Source organism: Populus nigra, chromosome 5, assembly GCF_951802175.1.
Source record: "Populus nigra chromosome 5, ddPopNigr1.1, whole genome shotgun sequence".
Lineage (NCBI taxonomy): Eukaryota > Viridiplantae > Streptophyta > Magnoliopsida > Malpighiales > Salicaceae > Populus > Populus nigra.
Window position 1 is genome coordinate 20,764,165 of NC_084856.1, and position 27,986 is coordinate 20,792,150.

Sequence of the window (27,986 nt, forward strand, 5' to 3'; positions counted from 1 at the left end):
TTAGTTGTTGGTTAATCAAAGTCATCAAGTAAATGAAATTCACTTTCACAGGTGATATAAGGAATTGTTTTTAAATCAAACTCGAGTTCAGCTCGGAATAAGTTTCGGGTCATAAGTCAGACAAGTTGATTTAAATTAGCTATAGTTAATCTATTTTTTATTTTATAAAAAAGTAAAATGATATTATTTTTTAAAAAAAGATACGTATTGTAGTGTTTGATGTTAGAGTAACGGTTGTTTTTCAAAGTGTTTTTCACTTAAAAATACATCAAAATAATATATTTTTATTTTTTAAAACTTATTTAACATAAACATATCAAAACAATATAAAATAAAATAAACCTTTAAAAACACGGTTTGAAAGCAAAAACAAACACACCCTTAAGAATGAAAAAACACACTTCATCCTGCCAATTATATCAGACAAATGATGTAGGGTTTCTTGTTGTTAGACATTACACATAATCTATTGCGTGGAAGCAACTCCATGTGCCAAACTTGAAGAACCCTTCTTCTTTTGATCATATCCGGCCAAATTCATGCTCCACAGCCTTCATAAGCAAGCTATCTATTTCTAGAGCCACCAGAACTGGAGAATTACCCAGCCCACGTCCCATTGCAAACATGAGCTCCCTAATCAAGCACTTGAACTCTCGAGGATCGATACTCCCATTTTGATCCTCATCAAACCTGTCGAAAATGGTATCGAAAAGATGGTCAATCTTCTCTTTCTTGCTGGATTCATGCCCTAATGACATGAGTTTACAAAATCCCTCACGAAGCTCAGATCGTGAAAGCACTCCATCCCCATCTACATCAAGCATCTCGAAACATTCCTTGACACAGTTCTCGAATGCTTTCATGTCTTCGACAAATGTTGTCACTGTTGTCTCGTTGACGACAGCTAAACTCATTTTCTTGATTGTGTGTTTTCTTTCTTAAGAACTGATTGATCTCTGTATTTATATACAATCTGCATGCCCAGCTGGGGTTAGATTGTAATGGTTGATGAGGCTTCTTTTTAGAGGCATGCATGGCTGTAGAAGTACGTACAATATTTAGTCCATTGATTATTACCAATTTCCATAATTAGCATGTGAATTAGATAAATTAAGAAATGTTATTTTCACTCTATAAATTGTTAATCTTACTCTGCATTTATTACAAGTTTTATTAGCATACAACATTAATACCCTTTATCTTTATTAAGTATGAAATCTTATTTTGATTGAGTCAAATTTTATTAGAATTAATTTTATAATTATTGAGATTCAGAATTAATTCGAATAGAAAACAATGAATATATAAAAATCAAAGTTTTCAAAATCTTAATTGCTTTGTTGTATTTCTTTTTTCACAAAAATACCACATTCGTAATATGGAAAAGGCAAAAAACCCCTTAATTAACAAGAAAAAAAAAAAGATGACCGTATTTTATATCAAAAGATAAAATTTGTGAAAAATCTAATTAAGGGTGTTTTAGTATAATAAGTAACAAAATAGATTATGTATTGGGATGGACAAACTATATAATATATAGGAATGACATCACTCATTAAATATTGTGTCATCCTTCTTTTCTAGGTTACAATATTATGTTGAACGCTTAAAGAAATGTTAAAACAACCTTAGAAGTCTTTAATTAGGCAGTAGAGAAATATAAAAATAATTAAAAGCATCTTAATTAGTCACGCTTTGCCCTCTTCCCTAAAATACAACAACCTTGAACTTTTATATGGCATAAGGACGTTCTTGGTTTCTCTGAGAAACTATTTTGGCTTGGATTTGTAAGTTTTGTAGCGTGGTTGCAGTTGTTTTTTAAAGTATTTTTTACTTAAAAATATATCAAAATAATATATATTTTTTATTTTAAAAAAAATTATTTTGACATCAGCACATCAAAATCATTTAAAAATACTAAAAAAATATAAAAAATTTAAATTTTTTCGAAAGCACTTTTAAAACTCAAAAACAAATAAGATTTACTTTTGTTAGAAGCACATAGATATATTTAATTTTCACTTGAATTCACAATTTAAAAAGAAAATAAATGTAGGAGAATCACTATACGAGCCTGCATGTGCTCGAGAACTTACATATTGAATTGATACCACATTTAATTTTACCTAAGAACCTACACTGATAAAATATGGGGTCCATCCTTGTATATAAGATATCAATGTATCCCAGGATACGGTAAGCACCTTTAAAATGCTATTATAATCATCTATATAGATGAAAAAAACTCTATTAATAACGTTGAATAAAAAAAATAAAAAAAAATTATTTCTTTCAAATAGAAAAAAAAACTGGAAAAGAATAATAATTCACAATAAAAAAAAATTAACAAGAAAAAATATTTATTTTTCCAGAAAAAACTTTTACATCAATCTCCTCAAGTTATAAAAAACTTATTCTTGAGTTCATACCTCAATCTAAAATTGTCTTGCTCCACAAATATTTTTTTATGCATGAGTCATTTCATTGTAGATTCCTAATATTTTTATGTGAAATCATCTCATCATAAATCTCTAACACAACACCGTTGTGCGAGCCATTCCTTCTTGATTCACCGCACTAAAATTTCCAATAACATCAATTGATGCATACAAAGACAGCACACTAGTTCTTGGACGTCTTTTTCCTGAGCGTAAACATCCTTCTCCTCTCCTACATGAGCATGACTTATTCTAGAATCTCTTTTAGTCATGATTATTCAACATCACACAACAACAACCATAAAGCTTTAATACACATCCTCTGCGATCTCTAACAATTGTGATTTAATAGTACATAACAAAAATCACTAAGAATTATTGGACTCTAATACTAACTGACATAGACGAGAGTGAAGGATAACGAAGTTTGTTACAAGACAAACCCCTCAATAGACCAGGAATACTATAATTATTAGAAAATTCTCAAAATATTTAATTTTATTCATCCGTGTTTCTTTATTAAAATACAATTATAACTCTTTATATAGAAAAAAAACTAGAAAACTCTAATAATACCAAATAAAAAAGTGAAATAGAAAAACAATTCATTAAAAAAAACTAGAATATAAAAATAAAAATAAAATAAAATAAGATTAACTAGAAAAAATATTTTTTTCCCTTTCATTATTCTCTCTTAATGGTTTATTTACATAAAGGTGCATTTTAAAAAAAGAAGTTCTAGAGGTTTCAATGCCTTTTCTTCAGGATAGAGGAAACTGGACGTAGCTGGTGGCTTGTACAGCTTTGCAGTAATGTCTTTTAGCTAGCCCATAGGACCTGGTTTTGGGTCAATAGAGCCCATTTTTTGGACCACGACTTGCCCACTTGTTAGTTGTGGCATGACGGGCTCGGCTGTATTGAACCGCTATGGAAGAAAACGATGCAAAAGGACAAGCAAATTTGCTATCAAAAGTTCTTGCTCATCTTGGCTTGTTTATAATTTTATATGGGTCTGCCGATCTGATTATTATCTTATCACACTCCGAAATAATGAAATCAAGTTCACTTTCATCCTCTGAAGAAAGTTATTCCGATTCATGAAAATTTTAATTGCCCCAACTTTGTATCTCATCTGCGGAAGAAAAAAATTATAGCTATAAAACAACCCAGTTTGGTCTAAGAATCGGGTCATTCGTAGCATAGAACAGCTTCAATTGATTCAGATGAATTCAAAATGATGTTATTTTAATTTTAAAAATATAAAAATAAAATAATATTGTTTCATATTAAATCTTACTTGAGTTTTGATCAGATAATTAGATTATAAATTGACTCATCAGATTGATTAAATTTAATCAGTTTAATTTTTAATCAGTTTAATATAAAACTTGATTTGAATTAGATCACGGGTGGGTTATAAAATAGAAGCACTAAACCAAGTTTAATAATGTTGTATATATTGGGGGGGGAAAATTTTCCTTTGATGGGGGGAGTTGGAAATCATTCTTCCATCTCATTAAAGGGAGCTATATAAAAATATCGTTTGTAGGCTCTCAAGAGACTTGGTGGAGATGGAGAAAAAAACCAAAGAATTGGATGTGAAAAAGGCATAGGATCCCTCACTTTCACGCTGCATGTGGAGGAGCCATGAATGCACCCTAACATCCAAACACCACACATGCCCCTATCAACCCTTCAATGCCCGTTGTCCGTACTCATCCGAAAACGAGGAACATGGTTCACAAATTAAAACCATAATCCACAAATTATATATATATATATATATATATATATATATATATATATATATATTCCTTCTCTTTCTTGTTCCATTTTTTTAAATGATTTTATGATAATCAAACGAACCCAAAAGGTAGAGTTTTCTCTATATGTATGATTATCATATAACATGAAGATTGTTTTTTTATAAGAAATTATATCCCTTCAAATTCATATATTCATATTGTTTTTAAGTTTGTAGTTAAAAAATATGTTTTTAATAATTTTTATTGAGTTAAAAAAATTCTGTTAATTTTTTTATTTTCAAAACGATTTAAAAATATAATAAAATTAATTTAAAATAAAAAATAAAAAAAGGTAATCATGACATATTAATTTATTTTAATTTATCTTGTCTTCATTTACTGTTTCCTCACATGATTTTACTTGCTAGGGCCACCAACTAATTCTTGGATGGTTGGTTTCATTAATTATTATTTTTTGTGTGTTAATGTCATATAATTCTCAAAGAAATTTGCGTACCTCAGTGTATATGAATCTCACGTGTTATGAATAAAATTATTTTCAAGATTTCTAAAGTGGAGGGAGACATTTAGATATAATATATTTTTTATTATTTTTTTCATGATAAAAACACCTTCTTAATTGTTCTTAAAAACATAAAAACTTCTCAATAAAAAAATGTTTATACGTAGACAAATTTTACAATTGCCATAGTCATATAATAAGAGTTTTAATTCACCTAAAAAGGACAAAAAAAATGTGAAATAAATAAATAACTGGGTCGTGTGGATCAAAGCACATGGTTTTGACAGTTGATGCTTTGCCTCAAACCATACTGTATGATCATCAGTAAAATCTCTCTAATGGCAGCAGCTGAAGCTTCACTCCATTTTTCTAGTCTTCCTCCGATCCCAACTGCTTTAATCCAACGTTGTTTTTCTTTGTCCTCTTGATTTGCTGCATCTTTCTTGGTAATTGGACAAAACTATAATTACAAAGAAAATCAAAGAAACCCTGTTAAAATATACTTTCCTTCTTGATCCCCACGAACCTTTAACCCTAATATTATAATATGTGCTCCAAGAATCCCATGTATCTTTTCTATGGTCTTTGCTTCTGTTTTTGGAGTCATCTTTTGTATATTTTTGACCAATTTAATCTTTCGATATGTACGGTACTAATGTCCGGAATCAAACGATAGCTATCAGCTAATTAATTAAAATAACCGTTAGATCGAGTCATATAAATCTTAAAATTATTAAAAATTTATATTATTATTAACTTCAAAACTCGTAAGATTAGTTAATATATAAGAAGATTAACTCAAATATTCATGTTAATCAAAACAAAATGTTGATTCCTATCTTTTCCTTTTTCAACATTTTTTTTTCTGATTTTGATATAAAACTTTTGTTTTTGGATTAAAAAAAATGGTAGAATGAATCTTATCATCATTATTCTCTTTTTTTTCAACTTAAGTTATTGAAATGTTTGATTATTTGATATGGATGGATACACAAACAGTTCAAATCAAAGATTTTCTTCGGATATATATAAAAGATAAAGAAGCAACTTTTCTTTTAAGCAAAGAGATACAAAGGAAGAGCTATAATTATAAATTAAAGATGAAACTTCCACACCATCACGCCTCTGCAATAAAATCAAACCCTAGGCCGGTACTTAACATTGATACGGCCTAGACTTTTGACAAAAATCGAAGGATCAATACTCTCAAGGCCAGACATCTGAGCTAAGCTAAGCTTAATTAGTTGGTCGCATGTCATTTTCCAAAGTATTTTAGATTAAAAAACTCTCGAACACCCCCACCATGCATGCTCCGCAGCATGCATGTCTAGCAAGCGTGATGAGCTCTGAAGAAGACTAGACGAGGTGACAGAATGCATTTTTTATTATTATTATTAATATGGATGACTGGATGAGCGTCTGTAAATATTTAATATAATCCTAAAAAAAACTTAAAATCATAACCAAAACAGTATTCTTGTGTAGACTTGAGCATGGATGGACATGTGAAGATGAAATCCATACTGATTTCTTGTGTGCCCTAACTCCCATACCTGACATGAGGCCGGCAAGCTACATGTTAACAGAGTTGGATTCTCTCTTGGGACATTAAATCATTCATGTTATCTGCAAACTTTATGCACACGAGAACACCCTAGATGAAGAATTAGTCACCATCATTATTCTAAACCAGTCTTAATTTCCTCCAACAATCTTCTCCAGTCCATAGTTAATGCATGCCCTTCAATTCTTGTTGCCTGAACCATCTCGTTTTACCTTTTGCTTTGAAAAGTAAATGTCTTCAACCATGATACAGTGGATTTATTATTTTATACAACGATGTCATCATCTCGTATAGATTACGGGGTGAAAGTTCTAGCCTCTTATATAGCTAGCATAAGCATCATCTATTAATTTCTTCAAGAGGCCGGTGTTTTTGCAATAACAAAACTTATTATGTAGTTGAATTTACGATAGCTGAAATAACATCTCTTGAAAAGTTTGCTTGCTTGTGTGTGAATGTAGACACAACATCGCATCATCCATAGAATCGTAGAGGACTTGAAGTAAAAAAATAATAAGAACAGGAAATTCAGAGAAAAAAATGTGTTCTTTGACTATTTGTAGACCAAATTTATAATTCCTCGACGTTGATCATGACAAAAATGCCTTTGGAAGCTATAAATACCCTTCAAAATGCAATGATCTTTTCGGGAATTCATGCCATTTATCATTATTTACAAATTTTTGGGAGAAAGACTTTTCTTTTAATATATATGCATGTTCCCAATATATATGAACTAGAGATCATGTATAAGCATGCGATGGAAGTTTCTCGTCGTAAAGAGAAAAGAAAAGTTATCTCTTGATTAATGAGGCTAATTAGCATGGCTAACAATTAATCATAGTTTATAAATGAAAAGAATTCAGACCATTTAATGGCTAGATATATAGCCCAAATTAAGCATTTCGAAAAAATTACATGGTATATAGTGGTATTCATAATATTTCTCAAGTCTTAGAGCATGTTTGACAGTGTGGTTGCGGGTGCTTTTCAAATAACTTTTCATGCTAAAATACAAGCCAATAATTTTTTTTATTTTTTAAAAATTATTTTTGACATCAACACATCAAAATAATTTAAAATATACAAATCATATTAAATTTTAACAAAAATAAAATTAAAAATTTTAAAAATACAGCCGCGTTCCAAACGTTCCTGTACTCTTTTTTCAAAGTTTCGTACCACGTTTTCTATTTTCTATTTTGTCTTTGTCTTTGGGTTCACTCTAATCTAGAAGAAAAGCCATAAAACGACGACTTTTTATCGGTAGAGGAACCTAACCTAGGCTATGAGAGTTGTAGCTTCAAATGTTCAAGAGATGATCTAATTGCGAGGAAGCAATTCTCCTTAATTTGTTGATGAAGGGTGTGATCAGTGATCTAAACTTGATGAAAAAGACTCGTGATTCGGTTCGCAATTTTTAAATAGTTTAGGTGCATGGTTCGCTGGTTTGGTCCATGGTCTCCATCCATGAACCAATTACCCTGGCACAGCTCAGATTAATTTACTAACACTCAAATGTCTACATGAAGTGTCCATTTGTTTACGCATTTTAAATTATGTTTGGTTTAAAATAATATTATTTTTTACATCTTTTCAAATCAAACATGTTTAAATCGTATAGATATATAGACATATAGTCTAAATTAGAGACTTAATTAGCTCTGATGATAAGTTATTTATCTTATTATCATCATGTTTTTCGAGTTTTGAATTCAAAATGTTTTTAATATCTTCATTAATTAATGTATAGATTTGGATGTGGATGTTTATTACCAAAACAATTAATTAAAACAAAATGCCAAAACACTATTTAAAATTTAATTTAAGAAGGATAAATTAGTTTCAAGAAAACCAATTAACGTGGAAATTCTCAACTTAATTAAAAATAATCACTGTTTTTTTTTTAATATGATAGGAAATAACAATTATGGGTTTCATAGTAGACATTTCCTTTGCTAACCAGGAAAAAGAAATTAAAAAATTATCAGTAACAAGACACAGACTTAGTAGAATTCGGTTACTATACCAAATAGAATAGAAAAAGATTACAAGAAGGGATATAATTTTAAAAACTTTATATTTTAAAAACTTTATTTTTGAGTAGTTTATTAAAAAAAATTATATTTTAGTCCTTTATTTTCTTTAAATAAATATATTTTTATTCATTTTTTATATTTATTTTTTATTATAAAATATATTAAAGAATAAATAAAAAAATTACTCGGATTTTTTTAAATCATCATGTGATTCCAAGTTTAATTACTCGGATCATGGATTTAAAAAAATTAACATATTTTTTTAAAAAAACCTTTCTAATTCTTTTTATTTTTAATCAAATTAATCTAGTCACATAATTTAGATCACGAGTTTGACATAATGTCTCATATTAACTTAGCTTTAATTAATATTTTTATATATTTATCATAAATAGTTTTTTATTATTAAAAATTATATTTCATTTAAAAAATTATTTAACCCGTAATATGGTCCCAAAAGCTATTGGCCACTGGACAGAGATTTTGATAGCTTGATGAAAGATCCATTTTCAAAGTATACCCTGTCATGTCACTCTAAGAAAAAAAAATCCATATATTTTAAAAAATTTAGTACAGTCAATTAAAGATATTTGTGGAATACTAATCTTAAAAGAAATAAAATAATATTATTTTAATATAACATAATTCAAAAATATAATATTTTATAAAAATTAAGATTTAAATCATGTCACGATTTGAAATCACCACATCTAACAAAGTTAAACCTCAAACTTTCTTCTCCTCCTAAAAAAACAAATATTTACTTGATACCATGTTTTCCAATCATGATTTTTTATATGTCATGTTTTGAAACTGTATAATTTAAATAAATTTTTAAATTTTACATGTTAATAGTTTAAAATAACCAAATTCACAGGGGATGAGAATAAAACTTTATTGGGTTGATTTGAGGAAATTTTTTTTAACTATGATCTGAGTTACCTTTTTAGTTGAATCAAATAAGACTTTGATCCAACTAAAACACTTTGATCTAGTTTATTTTTTTAGTAATTTGATTGATTTAGCCAAAGTGACTTAGTCAACATTAAAAAAAGATAAAAAAATATTATTTTGATGAAAATAATTAAACCAAGTTGATTCGGTGATAAAAAAATTGACCTAATAACCCAAGATTTGTTTTCGGGTTAGTCCTCAAAGCAGGTTTAACAACTATGATTAAAGATACAACATCTAAATTTTGTGTATTCACCCTTTCCTTTTTAATACATATGATAATATGAAAATAAACTAACTTGTCCTTGAAATCAGTAAGATATCCAGACTATCATCTAACACACCACAACTATAAAAATAAAAATAAAAAAATAAAATAAAATTTAAAGATTAAAAATAGTTATTTTTTAAAGTGTTTTTTTATTTGAAAATATATTAAAATAATATTTTTTTTATTTTTAAAAATTTATTTTAAATATTAACATATTAAAAAATTCAAATTAAAAAAATAATTAAATTTTAAAAAAAATTAAAAAATACTTTTTAAACACAAAATTAATAACTAGTAAAATGGTTTCTCTGTTTATTTTCCTGTCTTGTGAAACATGGCCCACATTTGAGCATCACAGTCAACTGGGTCCCATTTTTGTCCATTTTTTCACAAAATTTGCAGGCTATTGGCCTCCTTCAAAGCACCTTTATACGAGAAAAGAGGTGGCCCCATCTCTATCTCTCTCTATCTTGCATGTTATTTCATGCTGTATTTTGAATTTTGATTTAAAAAAATCAAAATAATATTTTTTATATTTTTTTTAAAAAATTATTTTAAATATTAATATGTTAAGATGTATGAAAAGATTAAAAATATATTAATTTAAATTAAAAAATAAAAGAATTTTTTTTTTTTTAAATCACTTTTGAAACTGGTAGCCTGTCTTCTACTCTTCTAAGCTGTAACACGTGGTAACAGAGTTAAAAGGGAAAAAAACGGTCCTGTTAACTCACACTTTTGTTTCTCATGTTGATTAGTTGACCATTTCTCATCTCCCTGTAAGAAGGATACAGAAATAATATACTGCATATTTTAAAAAAGAAATCTTCCTTTTTTCTCTCATTTATCAAACTCTCGAGTCCCTTTGAGTCAAGCAGAGAAGAGAAAGAACATGCTATTAGGGGAAATCTGAGTTGTATCAAAGAAAGAAATAGAGAATAAAGATAAGAACTTGAAAGTTTTAGAGAATGAATGGTTACTCTGAGTTTGTTGAAGTTGATCCAACTGGAAGATATGGCAGAGTACTTCTCTCCTCTCCTCTTCTCTCCTCTGTGTGCGTGTGTTTCTTCTTTGAATTGGGAGTTTGATTTTGGGGTTTCGTTTTGTTCTTGCAGTACAATGAAATCCTTGGCAAAGGAGCTTCAAAGACAGTGTATGAAGCCAAGTTCTTGTCTTTCATTAATTTACTGGAATCCCATTTAGAGATTTTCTTTTCCCATTTGTTTGCCTTCTTAGTTTTTTTTTGCTTGAGTTTGATGGACTTTCGTGTCTTATTTTTGCAAAAGTTGGAGTCTTTTGTGGACTTTCTGTGAGCTTTTGGTAATGGTTAGTTGATTGATTCGGGCAGATATAGAGCATTTGATGAGTATGAAGGGATTGAAGTTGCCTGGAACCAGGTCAAGCTCTATGATTTCTTGCAAAGTCCTGAAGATCTTGAAAGACTCTACTGTGAGATTCATCTCCTTAAGACATTGAAGCATAAGAACATAATGAAGTTCTACACTTCCTGGGTTGATACTGCTAAGAGGAACATCAACTTTGTGACTGAAATGTTCACTTCTGGGACTTTGAGACAGTAAGAATTTGTCAGAATCGAATGATTTCATGGCCCATTCTTTACTTTTCTGTTAATTATGCTTTGTGGGTCTTTTGAATGGTTTATCATCTTATGATCGGGTTCTCTTTGCCTTTTTGGTCTTCGATAGGTATAGACTAAAGCACAGGAGAGTTAACATTAGAGCCGTGAAGCATTGGTGTAGGCAGATCTTGAGAGGGCTTCTTTACCTCCATAGCCATGACCCCCCTGTGATTCACAGAGATCTAAAGTGTGATAACATTTTTGTGAATGGGAACCAAGGAGAAGTGAAGATTGGAGATCTTGGCCTTGCAGCAATTCTTCGAAAATCGCATGCTGCTCACTGTGTTGGTAGGTTTAATTGACAAATCTCATGAATTCTCCTTATCTGGTCAATTTAACCAGAGGCCTTGTAACAGAAGCGGGTGTCTAGTTCTCAGGTGCTATTAGGATTTTCATGACTTAAATTGATAATATTACACTGTTGTTAATTCTTATTTTCTGTGGGGCTCTCTTTTCTTCAGGAACACCTGAGTTTATGGCTCCAGAAGTGTATGAAGAGGCATACAATGAATTGGTTGATATTTATTCATTTGGAATGTGCATCTTGGAGATGGTCACTTTTGAATATCCCTATAGTGAATGCACTCATCCCGCTCAAATCTACAAGAAAGTTATCTCTGTAAGACCCCTCTCTTTCTCCCTCCCTCCCTCCCTCAACATGATATATTTCACTTACATGCTTTATTTCTTCAGGGCAAAAAACCAGATGCTTTGTACAAAGTAAAGGATCCAGAAGTAAGGCAATTTGTTGAGAAATGTTTGGCCACCGTGTCACTTAGGCTATCTGCAAAGGAGTTGTTGAATGACCCTTTTCTCCAAATCGATGGTTGTGGATCTGATTTGAGACCGTCAGAGCCTGGGATTGAAGTTCATGGCTTAGGACCCATGATGAGGCTACCTTATCTTGAGCTTCATGACAATACTAATTCCTACAGTAATGGATACTTAAACGGTTATGGCTATGAGGCTCAAAATGAATGGGAATATCATCCGGTTGAGGTTGAACCGAGTGGAATTGAACTTTTTGAGCATCATGATGAGCATCCTGCAAATGTTGACATAAGTATAAAAGGAAAGTGGGGAGATGACGGTGGTATCTTTTTAAGAATCCGAATTGCAGATAAAGAAGGTTAGTGAATTTCTTTCTTTCCTCTTATTTATCATTTCCTTGAATTGCTAACTTTCATGTCGTTTATTTTTCCTAGCAAATGTCCATCCTAGCTACCACTTTAATTATATATATTTGCAGGTCGAATCCGAAACATATATTTCCCATTCGACATTGAAACTGATACAGCTTTGAGCGTGGCAACTGAAATGGTTGCCGAACTTGATATCAACGATCAAGACGTGACAAAGATAGCAGATATGATTGATGGGGAGATTGCTGCCTTGGTACCCGAATGGAAGTCAGGGCCAGGCATAGAGGAAACACCCTGCTTTGCAAATCAAACTGTTTGTCACAATTGTGCTTCCACTCGTACCTCTAATGGTTCGTTCATGGAGTTTTTGTCAAATAATCCATGTTGTAGCCATGGTTGTGCTTCAATGCATGGAAGGTTCGGGGAGATCACATTTCAAGTGGATGAATCTGAGGACCATATAACAGAAAGGGCACCAAACATAGTGAGCCAACCGGACTACTCGCACCATCAGGAAATTTGGGGTCAACAAGAAAGCCGGCAGCTTACTCCAATAGGCTCTGGAAGAAGTCATTCGGATGAAGAGTATTACAATTTTGATCAGCCAGTCCCAGAAAAGAATGCTAAAGAAATAAACATGGAAAATGGAATTCCAGATGGAGGGAAGTCATTTCGGCACCACACAGGTTCTGGTTCCTTTAGCAGACTGACTTCATTGTACAATGACCTTGCAGACAACAATGAGAATGAAATCCAGCAAGACTTAAGATGGCTTAAAGCAAAGTACCAAATGGAATTGAGGAAACTTCGAGATGAGCAATTAGGAATCGCAGTGAAACCTTCAACTTCAAGGAATGGAGAAGGGATAACAAGTAATCAGGTTTCTTCATCTTCAATGTCGAATTCATTTCAAGAAGACAGCAATGGAGATGTCTCGAAATCTCTTCCTAAGCAGGTCAGTCATAATTTGCATGGTCATGCCAGTAAGAGCTGCGCTCTTTCAGATACGCGAAGGCACCGGAATCACAAATTAATGACTCGATCCCCAAGACCAGAGGATATGGTCACTGTCAACAATTCCTGCACCGGGCCATTGCTTCCACACTCGCTTCACAGGACAACTTCCCTACCAGTCGATGCTGTTGACGTATAACATTTTGAGAAATCCATTCTTTTATAGATTCCTTGTACTCATTATAGAGGCACTACTGTTAATATATTCACCCTTTTTTGGCCGAGCTCTATCAATGCCCATCCTCATTGTGCTTATTTGCCTTCAGACTCTTTATTACACACGCACGCACCCAAAAAAAGGGACAAACAAGTTATATCCAATGAGTTGAGATGTAAAATCGACAAGTGTGATGAGTAGTTGAGAGACCACTTGCATCATTCCATTTGGCCTGGACAGTGGCAGCTACCAAGCAATGAGATGGAGTTCATGATTGCATAAAGAAATATGCAGTCATGTAGGGTTAGAAGGATGCTGAAGTGCAAAGAGGACTTGATGACACGCGTTGAAATATACATGAAAACTGCCAAAAAGAGGAGGTATTGTTAGCTATCATGAGATGACTTAAAATCATTGAAGCTTGAAGAACCAACCAAGTGTAATATTCCTCGACTGAATTGGAGTCCATGAGCAGCATCAACTCATCTATAAATTTACCAAGACCAGAACATCTAAAATGCACGTCCCACTGGGAATCAAAGTAATGAGCAGAGGAGCAGATGCGAAGGGATGTAGTGAATTTACTTCGAATGTCAGTTCGAGGGGTTCGCCTGAGTGCCCCAGCTGGGCAGCTACCTGTAGAGCCCACAATTTATGGCAATAATGGAGAGGTTCTTCAAAGAGAAGGAAACCCAGCATGGCCCACTAAAGCAAAGATTGTTCATTCATGCTGATCTACTCACAGGAGCAGTTTGGTTCCATTAATAATAATACACGGTCCACCTATCACCTATGACCTCAGTTTGCGATGGCTTCGAGGCTTGCTTTTAGTGTTAAATATTCAAATCTATCTATAAACCCCCCACCTTGTAAGATTAGGTTGTACAAAAATTGTACTCTTTCGAGTACTGGCATGCACCATGCTGCGTCAAGAAAAAACAAATCATTTTCACGTAATTGTTTTAAGAAATGCTGGCCGTGTGTGGAGTATGATCGTGACTGTGAAGGAGGTAGATGGTACAGTTAAAATGTGTTTTTTTTTAATGTAAAAATATATTAAAATAATATTTTATTTATTTATTAAAATTTTAGTTTTGATAATAGCACTTGAAAACAAAAAAAAATAATAATACTGAAACAGTTAATTTGAAGAAAAAAATTCAAAAATTAGTGAAATGACGGTACAATCACAATGTCATGCAGGCTTTAACGTTGTGTTTGTTTTTGTAATTCAATTTTTTTTTAATAAATTTTATTTTTTTTGTTTTAAATTATTTTTTTATGTTTTTAAATTATTTTGATACGCTAGCATATAAAATAAAAAATATTATTTTAATTTATTTTTTAATAAAAAACATTTTAAAAATTAAATTTTACCACAATCTTAAACACACTTTGAATTGTATGATTATAAAACTCAAACTAATCAATTTAGGATTTGATTTGGGTTAAGTTTTATAATTAATAAAAGGAATAGCTAACTCGGTTAAAAACCTAATAATATTAAAAAAAAAGAAGTTTTGACTTTTTTAAAAATGAATTACCCTAAACCAATACTAATCCATTTTTTTTAAAAAAATCACAGAGTTGTTAAATATTATTTAGAAAAGACCTTGAAAAGTCCCCATGGATTTTCTTTTCATTCTAAATTTTAAAACAATGTTGTCTTAGTTTTTCTTTTTTTAAAAAAAAAACTTGAATGATTTCTCCTAACATTAAATCAAAGAAATATTACATAAAATTTTTAATTCATTGAAATTTGACCAATTCATGATTAAATTCAGATTTAACTATCTTGTTCAACAAGAAACAAGGATGTGAAGTGTTAAACTACATCTTTTCTGTATTCTTCCTCTAAATTTTACGTTACCAAGAAAAAGAAATTGACACTAAACACAAAAGATTCAACACAAGCATGCTATACCAAAGGAGGATGATTGAAGCATTTATTTAGGGTTAATGGGTTGATAAGGAGTCAAATAAGTATAAGTATTAAATCTAACTCGAAATCAACTCAATGCAACGCCTTGTTATCCCGATTTATAAAATTCTTTTAAATTACAACAACATTATTAAAAAAAAATTTAAAAAAAAAAACTTAATTTTTATCATGTAGCGGGTTGATCTACTAAGTTAATTAGATTAATTTTTTGAACACTTAACCTAGGCTATTATCGGATTTGTCGAGTCCCGGGTTGATCTAGTATTGGCATGTTTAATAACAGTGGAAAAGAGCCTTACATGATTGATGATTTTCTTATCCTTTTGTTGTCTCACGTTAATAATATGATAATGATGACTTGAGGATATGAGTTTTCCTTGTCATTTTGTGATTACAGCCACAGCAGCACACATAGGAGAAGTGGAAGCATAAGAATCCCATAAAAGTGATCTTCTTTATTACGGAGAAAGCAACTTTATCAAAAGGGATTGCTCGGTACATCTCCCATGTTGAATTCAACAATTGAAGAAAGCTTCAAAAAGCAGAAATTCCACTCAGAACATCCATAGATTAAATCTTTCTTTACTTTCAGTCAGAGAAAGCTCAATATATATATATATATATATATATATATATATATATATATATATATATATATATATATATATATATATCTTTGTCTTTCTGGAAACCAGGTTCACACACCCTTTGTTGAAGATTGCATGATAAGGATTGGTACTGATAGAGAGTGGGGGGCTGGAAGATATTTCAGCTGTGTGGCCATCTAACACTTAAAAAAATGTGGATGGAGGAGTGGCAAAGACAGTGGCGGGTCCAATGTTAAATGCACCGTGTAATAATCAATCACCGCCACAAGAAATATCCACGCACAAAATTCGAAGGATTCCATGAATTACAATTCTGTGAAGGGACAGAAGTTTCAGAACTTCGTTTCTATTGCATCCATCAAATTAATTAGCAGCAGAGCTCCACCAGAATTGAAGGGCTGCCTAGAAATCCTGACATTTCCATGCTCAAGGTACTTTGAGATTTATGGGTAGAGTAGAATCTTGACTTGATCAGATTCTACATCTTAATTAAGAGTGGAAGTTCTGGCAAGGCATATGCATCGAAGGAGCTTGCGAACATAATGAAAGGGTTGAAAAGATAAGCTTGCCTAACCCTAAAGTGTGGGCTAAGCTCCACTATGTTTTAGGTCGGTTGAAAAGAATAAAAAATCTTCTTTTGACAATTCTAGAAATCCAGGCCAAAAACGAAAGCCGCCAGAAAATGAGGATTTCCAATAAAAAAGGAAAATGGTATGGGATCTAACACTAGAAATCTTACCGTTAATGTCCATATTCCTACCCTAACATAATAAAACAAAAACCACTTGAACTACTTTACTGCGTGTAGTTTCCATCATGCATGAATTAAGGTGGTGAATGTTAGGCCAAAGTCAACAGTTTGTGATAAGGACAATGCTGGTTAAGGTTGATTGAAACTCTTATCACTTCGTTGTCATATTGCTAACTTGAGCCCTCTTAAGAACTCTGAGACGCTACGGAAATTAGCTACCAAAAAAGTAGAAGATATTGCAGATTTGGCCTCAAAATGAAGCGTGGAGATAGCCTAGACTAGAGTATGAACACGCGGGAAATTCTATGGAAGGGGACATTAAAACTCCTTGCGTATTCTGCATAGCTAAACGTTTCTCCGTCTCTTGAGATTTCACCCTGATGGGTAATGATGCAAGGTAGATTTATTATTATGGAGAAAAGGTGAAAAAATAAAACCAACGCACTGAAAGGAACCCCCTGCACTATCAAGGAACTTACCAGGGAGATCAAGTTCAGCCACAATCAACAAAATAAAGAAAGCTCGAATGAGCTATCTATCCCTTGCCGTGATGTTGCTGTGCAAGGGCTGCATCCCTATCCATTTCGTAATCAGTACAATTTAACCCATAAAATAATTGATGGATAGTTTTTCGAATATTGCCAAGTTGAAACCCTAGTTTGCTCACTAGCGAGTTCAAGAGGAAGCCTACGAAACAATGGAAGATACTCTGTCGTAAAAGCAGAGTATCTTAACAGGAGCCATTTAAACCATCCATGGCCTTCAATTGTATTTTATAGTCGACTAGATCAGAAGGAATACAGAGAGATGGGAGTCATGGAGCCAGCAGCCTACATGGCATAAATGAGGGAGTACCATATTAATCGTACAGCAGAATATAAACCAAACGTTACATGAAACTTTGGAGACTCCTGGAATGGAGATACCTTGATTCAGAGGTTACATAAGGCTATTAAACTTACAAGCACCAACACAAATTCACTTCAATATTGTTTCAAAGATGTACTTATCTGTCTTTCCAACCAACACATTCTTTTTTTTTATGTCCGAGACATTAACCAAACCAAACACGGGTTACAATGCACACCAATATTTCATTCAGAGTTGCATTGCAAACCTCTGTAGACTTTATTCTTTGAATCTGTTAGAATGTACCATACTGGCCGAATTGCTCGTGAAAGAATTCAGCTGTGTTTCAGAAGAAACATAATCTATCTCTTCATAAGCTCAGAAATTCAGCACAGGTAAATTTACTCAGTAGCAGGCAAGTATGATATGTACACCTTGGGCTTGTTTTATATAAATTCCACCTAATTTACAAAGTAATTACACCACCCCAACGCAAAATACAAGTTTCTGCTATAAACTCTTATAGAGGCCTCAAAAGTGGGTAATCTTCAAGTAGTTCCCTCTCTGACAGTGTGTCATTTTCATTCTGAGGTGTCCACAACACCTCAACTGCCTGTATGATAATCAAGGAGATATTAGTGTTGAATTTACTTAATTTCCATAAAATAAAAAAGAAATCATTCATGACTCAGGGAATTTTTCTGTCCTCACCAGTATTTTACTGGCAGATATTGAACCAAGCTTTTGCAAGGCTTCCTTTAAGTCTCCGCTACCATTGATGGTTGGTAGTTTATATACTCCTTCAGCAGCCACCAAGATAGTTATCTGAGAATATGAACAATTTTCAGAGCAAAAATGAGAATAATTCAGTTCAACTTAGCATCAATGTGATCAAATCATTTCAATCCGATCTATGAAATTCTAACATGATACAGACTTACAACACTAATTTTGTAATACTAGAAAATAACCATGCACCCAAGAGTTAATTTCAGAGGCAAACATTTTCCCCTCATTAATAAGTCGAGCATTTCCCTCATTCAAAGGATGATTTTATCTTTACAACATATCCCTAGCCTAACATTTAGACTATCTCAACTCCAAGTCCCGTAGTGGAAGAATTGTTTTGGGTTTTTTGAAGGGGGAGGGCAGAATGAATTGCACTGTGTGTAGCCGAAGAACAGCACACATTATTTGCAATACCACTGTGCAAAAAGTCTTTCAATCCAGAATTCAAATAGCAGATAAAAAATATTGGAACTTTAGAGAATTAATCTTACCACTATATACTCATTGCTAAATCCATTAGATCTTTTGCTGCTTGTGCTTTGCCTTTTTATGCTGTTCACATTGACTAGTGTCTCTTCATCAAATTTCCCACGCTCTTCAATAGAAAGTTGATTGAAACGTTTTTCACCATCCTCCATACTTCGCTTCACGTCCACCTGATAAGAAGGAAAAATTGCATGTGCATCTATCCATCAGTCCTGATATATATTAATCAAGTATGAAATGTAAAAGCAGGAAGAAGACAGCCTAAATGAAGCAGATAAAAATTATTACATAATAGAATGTAATCCAAGAGACATGATGGAGAGAGTTTGATAAATCCAAGCAAACATGCATAGATATATGAAAACCCAGAAAAATGCTCCAGGAAAGAGCTGTATACTTACAAATGAATGGCCAGAGATGCAATAATCAGGATGCCGGAGCAAAGCTAGTGATGTCTCTGCAACCAGAACAAACATATGTAAAACAAGCTGATATGTTGATATATTACAGGATGAAATGATATAGCATGTCTTCAAGGGTAACAACAGAGTTCCCTTGACATTCACAAAATTATTACCATGGCCTTTAAGAATTAAACTTAGGAAGATTTGTGAAATGTGTCACATTTAAGGGAAAAAAAAAATGAAACAATGATGAAACCATTTTATCAAAGCAAAAGAACGCCAGCAGTACTTAAACACAATGTGCATAAAACGAGTGCCTGTGACACCAGGCTGTTGAGATGGATATGTGAGCGAGGAAATGAAACCAATCCAAATGAATTACAAGGCAAAGATTTCTAGCCTTGACTGTATTCTGTACTTCTTTTGCTGAAAGCATAAGAATAATGCCTCAAGACTTGGTCATAACACAGACCATAAAACCAATCCCACGTGTCCAGATTAAAGGAAAGAAACTAAACACCAGTTTTGATCATTTTGTTTAAGAAAGCAATTCATTAAAAAAAATGAAGAAAGAACCAAGTACATCATAACAGTGAGCCCATGCCAAGAACTTCAAATACCAGGCAACAAGAGCTCTAAAAAGTTTCAAATGTGAAGCAGAACAAGTACAAAGAGAGCCTTCCAGACCTTCACAAAAACAAAAGAACTTTAGAGTCAACTTTAATCTCATGTGTAATGTGTCTTCTCTTCAAGTTTTGGACCTCTCAGAAAACATCATAACTGGAACTCTGCCATCTTGCTTTAGCTCTTTGCCACTAGTTCATGTTTATTTGTCACAAAATAAATTACAGGGATCTTTGGAAGATGCATTCCATAACTCCTTTGAGCTAATAACATTGGATCTTAGCCATAATCAATTGACTGGCAACATTTCAGAATGGATTGGTGAGGTTTCCCACATGAGCTTTCTTCTGTTAGGTTATAATAACCTTGAAGGCGGAATACCCATCCAGTTGTGCAAGTTGGACAAATTGAGTTTCATTGATCTTTCTCATGATAAGTTTTCTGGTCATATCCTCCCTTGCCTAAGATTTAGAAGCGGTATTTAGTACAGCTATCTTAGAATATATCCTGATAGGTATTTGATTCGAGAAACTTTAGAGGTCACAACAAAGAGTGTATCCTATTCTTACCTGAAATGTCAACATTATTCTCATGTGTAATATGTCTTCTGTCCCCATTAAAAGTTCAGAAACATCCATTCCCTTCTGCCCCAGCATTCCCTGACAAACCACGAGCTTTTTCTTTCAACTTACAAACCAACACTTGTTCTTATTGCTAAACTTCACATGCTGATATTCCAACAAAATATTCCACTAGACTCAAAAGCACCAACAAGTTACAAACTGCATTTAAAAACTAAATACAACTCCCCTCCATCTCTGGGCAGTGACCATTATCCTTCCACAAATAATGGCTTTTTGTAAGCAAATCCATGAGCAACACAGGATGACTTCATTTCTACAGAATAACCTCAAAAAATAGAAAAGGTTGCATTACAGGGTTCTTTTCAAACTATAAGGTATCATGATTCTGGCTTTGTTTGAATTTAATACCATACAATGCACTATTTACTCTCTAAACACTTCTAATACTTCAGAGTATCATAATTTTCTAAAATTATATTTGAAGTCGTTAGCTAAACACATACGTGTTCCTTACAGTTTACTGACTTGTGTTTGGCATGGTATAGTCACAAAAAAGAAAAAGGCCATACCCACTAATAAGCCAATAACAAGGCACAAGAAAGTTCCTTCATTAAAAACAAAATAGAGGGGGGGGGGGGTGTTAAATTGGAGGGACAGAAAAAACAATTACTGAAAAGCAATACCTGTCAATACATAGTTCAAACCCTCTGATGAGGATGTATCTGCAACTTCTGCGATCCTATTAAGGTCCCTTTGAAGTGAACGCCCCATCCCCAACAACCCAACCTGTGAAAAAGATAAGATGATTTGTAAAATGCTTTCAGAAGATCCAGTTAGGAAACTGCATCCATTGTCAGTCTGCAACTCTCATAATGACAGAATCAGGCTTTAAATTAAATCAGAGCAGTCAAAACTATCAGACACTTTTACACTCATCACAACCTCTCAAAGTCCCCTTTGAGCCAACCCTGAAATACAGTAATCCTACCATTTTTATTTCCTTTCTCAAAGAAAGCATTTCATCTAGCACACCTTGTCTCATGTGCATTCTAATCCATTCTCCAAATATACACCAATTTTTGCTGTAACTACCCCACCTAGAAGCTAGACTTCATCATCTAATGAACATACCATTTTCTTATCTATTACCATGTTTTGCTTAATATGGCACCTCATCGCAATGTAATCAATAAAGAAATGGACCGGAAAAAAAAGAAGAAAAATCATTTAGCCACAAGGCCCTACTGCCAAATTTAGTCCGTAAAAATCAGAATATTAAGCAACCTAAATCACCAACAGCAAATTGGGAGGCAACAATTGAACAGTACTTTCACCAACAGTCATTCCATTCAAGCATCTCCTCCAACTCATGATTAACCATTTAGCAACACTAGAACACAAACTTAAATAACAACACAAACCAAAGCCAAAAACATTAAAACACGCAAAACCAATCAAAATTCAAAAAAATTCAATCACCACCATTTACCTGAAGCTTAAGCACAGAAGTTTTCTCAGCAGCGGTAAGCACCCCGCCTTCATTCCTATCCGAAAGAAACCCAGAAACCAACATAAATGCAGCAAACCCTGCCAATATAAAAAACAAACTAGACCCAGCACCAACCCCAACCCCAACCGCGGGCCCCACATAAACACCACCACCACCGAACGGCGACGGAGCATAGTAAGGCACGGAATACGAGAACCCTGAACTTCCACCCCGAGGCACTGAATAACTCCTCGAAGAATACTCAGATGACGATCGCCGTGAAAAGGAATTCCCACCAATTCTACCTCCAGAAGCAGCAAATGCCGAGTAAGGATCATGTAATAACAAAACCCCTATCAAAATCGCTGCGATTGCAGGTTTTTTGAGGATATCAAGTGCTTTTAGCATTGTTTCATAGATAATCTCGAGTGGGTTTTTAGAGGTGGGAGGTTTGGAGAGATTTTGAGATATGGGTTTTGTAATTGAAGGTGATATTGGAAAAGGGCCATTGTTGTTTTTCGAGTTTGGATTCAGGATGGGGAGTTGAGAGATGCATTTAGAGGTAAATTTAGGGGGTTTTAGAGGAATCAAATAAGGGTAGTGATTGGGGGTCAAAAGAGGTGGTTGTGGTTGGAAAGGGAAGGCTTTTTTCCATTTTAATGGGCTTGATTCGATTAATGAAGCAGTAGCCATTGAAGACTTTGAAGTCTGGGGTGATGTTTGAAGTTCGTGTCTTTGTTTTGTTTACGTGGGAAGTTATGATGTTGAAGAGGGCGAGAGAGATCAATGTTTCTGCTGCCGTTGTTGTCTGATTGTGAGATATTTTATGCTGTGGGGTTGAATTGAATGGGTGAAGGAAGAGAAGAGGAGGAGGAGTGTTCGATTGGTTGATGAATTTAAGGAGGGGATTGTGAAATGGAGTGACTAAGTTTTGAGATCTGTGGCTTTGGTTCATTTTGGAACCTCATCTCTGTTCTGGAGTTTGGATTGGTTGTTTTCTTGGAGGGAGGATTCTCCATCTTCTTGAGTCACGTGACTCCAATCTGTAGCACGTGACATTAGTCAAGCTTGGAGCTTGCCTTTCCATGTATTTTTATTTTTTTGTTTCACAATTGGTTCCAGGGTTGTACCAATATTATTAATTTTGGTTCCACTTTATTTTATTTTATTTTATTGAAATTTAGGTAATTCTTGGTTACTTTCTGCACATCAAACTAAATTTTTATAAAATAGATATTTAAATAATTTTGATTTCTATTTTTAGAATCATTATTCATATTTTAATTATTTTATCTCTCACTGCCCTAAATATTTGGTATTTTAAATTTATTAATACAATACTTTTTTTTTAAATTAGCTTTATACAATGATTATCTTGTAATAATTATTTTTTTATCTTGGTACCAAATATCACCTAAACTGAATTTGAATCCAAAATAACAGCAATTTTTAATTCCAAGGGATATAATTTTTGCTCTTTTTATCTATTTAATTAAATCTGTCTTAACCATCTTTTAGATATAATTTATTTTTAAAAAAAAATACTCAACAGGCCTAGAATTTTCACAAGCCTAAGAACGATATCTATTTAGCCCAACACCCTCAAAAGGCATAATAGCCCAATAAAATCTGAAGGGCCCAGTTCATCCAGTGGATCCAAAAAACCCTAAGAACTCAACACTATAAATATCAGGGTTTTGCCTTTCTATCATCCTCTCTCTGAGCTGCAGCTGCTGCAATTTGCCTCTCTCTCGCTTCCTGCCTCCAAAATCGAAAGGCAAAATCTAGGGTTTTGATTGAAGCCATGGCAGACAAAGCAGTTACCATTCGTACCAGGAAGTTCATGACAAATCGTCTTCTTTCAAGGAAGCAATTTGTAAGCTTTGACCCTCACATTCTCTCTGTTTCCTTCATTTTCTAGGTACCCAAAAAAAGATTTAGTAAAGATAGTTGGTTAGTTGTTGGTCTTGCTCAACTGGGTCATATAGATCTTGAACTGTAAGAAAGAAAGTTCAGAACTTTTTGAGGGTGTTGTTTTTTAACGTTTGCTGTTTGTTTGTTAGTGTTAGTGTTAGTGTTTGCTGCCTTGGGAATTACTAGTTACGACTTGATTGGGTTACCATCCTAATTGGAAATATAAGAGATTGTTTTCATAAGTTGTAATTAGCGAATTTGAATGGTTTTGGTTTGTTTGGTTGAATAATAATGAAACATTGTTTAGATTAGACAAGGTCCGTGCATGTTGGTTTTTATGTTAGTTATTGATGTTTTTGTATGGATCATGAAATGAATAAAGTGCTGTATTTTTGGTTTTGAGAAGTTGGGTGTGCTAGTTTATGTGGGCCAATGATATGATCAAATATTTGCTACTCTTGATGGGTTTCAAGGAATCCATCTGATGATAGTATACCACCAAGATTTGAGGCCATGAATCCTTTTGGTTTCAATTCATTTTCTTTTGTTTTCTAGTTATTTTTTCTTTTGGAGATTTTATAGATTGGTAAAATGATGGTTGGGTTAGAATAAATACACTTTTGGTGTCAAATTGGCTATGTTAGAGCGCTGCATTGCCTGCTGATGTTAGTTTTTGTTGTAGGTTATAGATCTTCAGCGGAGATGTGTAATCCAATGCATGTGTTATCTTTTTCATGTAAGATCTTCAAGTGTTTTTGGTTTTCATTCTTTTCTTTTGATTAATGCAGATCATTGATGTTCTTCATCCTGGCAGAGCCAATGTTTCTAAGGTATATCCTTGTTTGAACGTTGCTTTTTTGAAATTTTATGCGTTTTATTTTGCTCACCACAACTCTTCTTCTTCTTTTTTCCTTGTTTTTTTTTTTACTATCATTTATGTCATCAATGGTTTTTGAGGAGATATTTGCATTTCATATGGGGACCGGGAACAATTTAACTTATTTCATGGTGATATTAAATGTTCAATGGTTCCAATCTATAAGCATAACATACCAAGTTTCACCAGTATTTTTTAAGGTTATTTACACCGACCTTTTCTTTTTGTAAGAAAGTCTTGGCTTTGAGTGACTGATGCACTGTGTTTTATTGTGTGTCTTGCACTTGTGCTGTTAATTAGGCAGAATTGAAGGAGAAGCTGGCAAGTTTGTATGAGGTGAAGGACACAAATACAATCTTTGTGTTCAAGTTTAGGACGCATTTTGGAGGTGGGAAATCCACTGGATTTGGGTTGATTTATGATACAGTTGACAATGCAAAGAAGTACGAGCCCAAGTATAGGCTTATTAGGGTATGTCGTAAATGCCTTTCATTCTCTTATGTTAAATCCCATGTTTGTCTGATATTATTTTCTTTTTATTATCTAAACTTGCAAATTATGCATTAATTAAGTAAAATGGAGCTAAAATTCACAGCATATTGTGTGGAAAAAACACTTGTAGAATGAACTGATATAGATATTCATCGAGGGAGTGTTTTCTTATGTCAAGTTTCTGTTAGTGCATATTGCAAAATATGCATTAATGAAATAGATCTTTGTCTTCTGTGAGTCTGTTTTTGTATATCAATGCACGTGTTGGTTTGATTGAGCAACTCATTTTATCCATGTTTGTCTGAATCATGCATAGTCTTGTTCTGTCTTGTGTCTTGTTTTTGGCAGAATGGGCTTGCCACTAAGGTTGAGAAGTCAAGGAAGCAATTGAAGGAGAGAAAGAACAGAGCCAAGAAAGTCCGCGGAGTAAAGAAGGTGAGCGAGTGGTTTTATTTATGGTTGTATTTCGATGTATTGCTGCAAGAGCAATAACTTACCTTGATATTTACTCATGCAGACAAAGGCTGGAGATGCTGCAAAGAAGAAGTAGGGAGTTTGTGATAGTTTTTAAGTGCCCAGATTCACCAAGGGGGATTTCTTCAGTCTTGTTCTCTATCATTTAGGTACTCTTCAGATGGAACATTTCTTTTTTGAGTGGATGCTGGTGTCAGTGTTTAGTTAAATTCTCTGATTTCGAACACTATCAGTGGACAAGTTTTGGAACACTGAACAGTTAGATCCCATTTTCTGAAATTTGAAGGCTATAACTTCTGGATTCGTTACCTGGATGTGACGATCTATTTCATCTCTTTATTTTTGTAAGAATTGTAAGAATAACCATTTTGATTTTTTTAACTTTCCGACAAGGTGAAAAATTAGAAAGCAGAAATGATTATAACTACAAGTTTCAGTAATTAATACAAAAATATATAAAAAAACAAATATTTATTCCATCTATCTGGTCATCAACTTCTTTGTTGGTAAATCATAACCATAAAAATAAATGAAATCAGTCATGATTAAAATGCAACCATCTTTTAACCAAAAGAACAAAAATTAAACCATTTCATTTTGTTTGGTTTGGATGACTAGCTATTGGTTTGACTTGTTGTCATTTGTGATATTGTGGTTATTATAAGGTATTTTGTACTATAGAATATATTAAAATAATAATTTTTATTATTTTTTTGGATAAAATATAAAATTAAAATTAAAATATTAAAAAAATTAACTCATTATAAAAGTGGTCCAACTGTAAAAACAATCAAGATGTTATTACAAGTAAGGTCTTGTCTTGATGAGGGTGGTTGAGTATCATCTCTTAGATAGTATCTAGAGATATTGTTTCTTCGAGATATTTTGAGATATGAGATATATTGACAGTGTCTTTTTTATAATTTTTGTTTTCAGAAGCATATAAAATTATTTTAAAACTATTGTAAAAATATATTTATTTTTTTAATCAAACACAACTTTAGCATCTGAGTAAATGTATTTGGGGGCAGCGGTGCAACTTTTATTTTAAAAGATAAAAAAATATTATTTTAATATATTTTTAAATTAAAAAAATTAAATTTTTTAATCAAACACAACATGCCCCCTAATACATGTCAAGGGGTGTCAGCTTCTGGAGGGAGAAGAGGTCGTCGTCCAAAGCATAATAAAAATCCAGAGAGTTTTCTTGAAGTCCATGTGCTTGGTCGGTCGAAGCACCATACTTGCTGCTTCCTCAACGGCGTGGAGCATGTGTTTGGATTCTAGTCTTTGATTAAGTAAGGGCTCTGAAGGTCTTCACACCGGCTCCGCCTTCCCTTCTGTTGTGACGGGAAAAAAGATCGTGTGTGGTTTGGCCATCGGAGATTTCTTTTTTACTAAAAAGGACTTCTTGCTAGCTTCAAGCAACCAACCAACTAACCAAATATATATATATATATAGCCACTTCAACACGACAGTCCTTCGAACGTAGCGTGCCCGTAATTTCTGTTATTGCTTGTGTTTTAAAAATATAATTTGTTTTAAAAAATATTAAATTAATACTTTTAAATGGTTTTCAATAATATTGATGGGTTGGTGTTAAATAACATTTTAATATATTTTTAAGTAAAAAGTATATTTGAAAAATATCCAACACTCACCGACTTTAATCCCATCTTACATCAACTTTTTTAAGAAATTTTATGCTGTAAAATCTATAATTAACAATAGCTATAATAAAAAAGAGAAAGGCACCAGGACAAAATTAAAGAAATAAAAATATATATATTTTGAAAATTAAAGATAATTTTTATTACTTGGAAATAATCTTTAAATATAGGTGAGCCGTCGGTTCTAGGTCCTTCTTCTATGGGGTCTATAAGTCTTCTCTCTTCATTAATGAGCCATGAAGGTATCATCCCAAGTTAGCCATGGGAAAAGATTATAAGAATGTGACCCCAACTTATAGGTCCAACAGAAAACCAAACAAATTTGATTTTTAGCTTAGAGAAGATGGAAATTATTGCTGGATATTGTGTTTTTTTGAGTTTATAGTTAGGATATTCCTATTCTAATCTTTTTCATCAAGACTGGAAATTAATCCATAAAAAACTTGAATTCTTTAAGTTTTTGGGTTAATTCACTGTTTATTAAATCAATCTACAAAATATTTTGTTTGCAAAACATTAATCCAACCCAGTTTAGAATAGGTTGAT

General features: G+C 32.9%; 4 protein-coding genes and 1 non-coding gene across 6 annotated transcripts; 3 read left to right on the forward strand and 2 right to left on the reverse strand.

The window, feature by feature from the left end:
- Nucleotides 1-357: 357 nt before the first annotated feature.
- LOC133693306 (uncharacterized) lies at nt 358-953 on the reverse strand. The gene has a single exon (XM_062114495.1). It carries the CDS (start codon nt 912-914, stop codon nt 522-524), a length of 393 nt encoding a protein of 130 aa, XP_061970479.1. The 5' UTR covers nt 915-953; the 3' UTR covers nt 358-521.
- A 9,329-nt stretch (nt 954-10,282) lies between these two features.
- LOC133694572 (probable serine/threonine-protein kinase WNK9) lies at nt 10,283-13,556 on the forward strand. 2 transcript variants are annotated; one of them, XM_062116130.1, is made up of 7 exons: nt 10,283-10,556; nt 10,650-10,687; nt 10,883-11,110; nt 11,241-11,461; nt 11,635-11,792; nt 11,867-12,302; nt 12,423-13,556. In XM_062116130.1, the coding sequence occupies exons 1-7, from the start codon at nt 10,503-10,505 to the stop codon at nt 13,466-13,468; spliced, it is 2,181 nt and encodes a 726-aa protein (XP_061972114.1). In that variant the 5' UTR covers nt 10,283-10,502; the 3' UTR covers nt 13,469-13,556. The 2 variants fall into 2 exon arrangements, with proteins under 2 accessions (XP_061972114.1, XP_061972115.1); XM_062116131.1 differs by lacking the exons at nt 10,283-10,556; nt 10,650-10,687; nt 10,883-11,110 and having other exon boundaries at nt 11,420-11,550.
- A 4,424-nt stretch (nt 13,557-17,980) lies between these two features.
- LOC133694564 (uncharacterized) lies at nt 17,981-22,982 on the reverse strand. Its single transcript, XM_062116120.1, has 6 exons — nt 22,013-22,982; nt 21,207-21,309; nt 19,313-19,368; nt 18,917-19,081; nt 18,348-18,461; nt 17,981-18,249 (listed from the first exon to the last, which is right to left on the reverse strand). Exons 1-6 carry the CDS (start codon nt 22,703-22,705, stop codon nt 18,157-18,159), a joined length of 1,224 nt encoding a protein of 407 aa, XP_061972104.1. The 5' UTR covers nt 22,706-22,982; the 3' UTR covers nt 17,981-18,156.
- Nucleotides 22,983-23,712: 730 nt separating this feature from the next.
- Nucleotides 23,713-26,150, forward strand: LOC133693309 (small ribosomal subunit protein eS24z-like). The gene is made up of 5 exons (XM_062114499.1): nt 23,713-23,888; nt 24,715-24,756; nt 25,104-25,274; nt 25,644-25,730; nt 25,813-26,150. Exons 1-5 carry the CDS (start codon nt 23,817-23,819, stop codon nt 25,843-25,845), a joined length of 405 nt encoding a protein of 134 aa, XP_061970483.1. The 5' UTR covers nt 23,713-23,816; the 3' UTR covers nt 25,846-26,150.
- Nucleotides 24,354-24,439, forward strand: LOC133695543 (small nucleolar RNA SNORD24). The gene has a single exon (XR_009842491.1). It is a non-coding gene; the product is annotated as a small nucleolar RNA SNORD24 (small nucleolar RNA).
- Nucleotides 26,151-27,986: the final 1,836 nt, after the last annotated feature.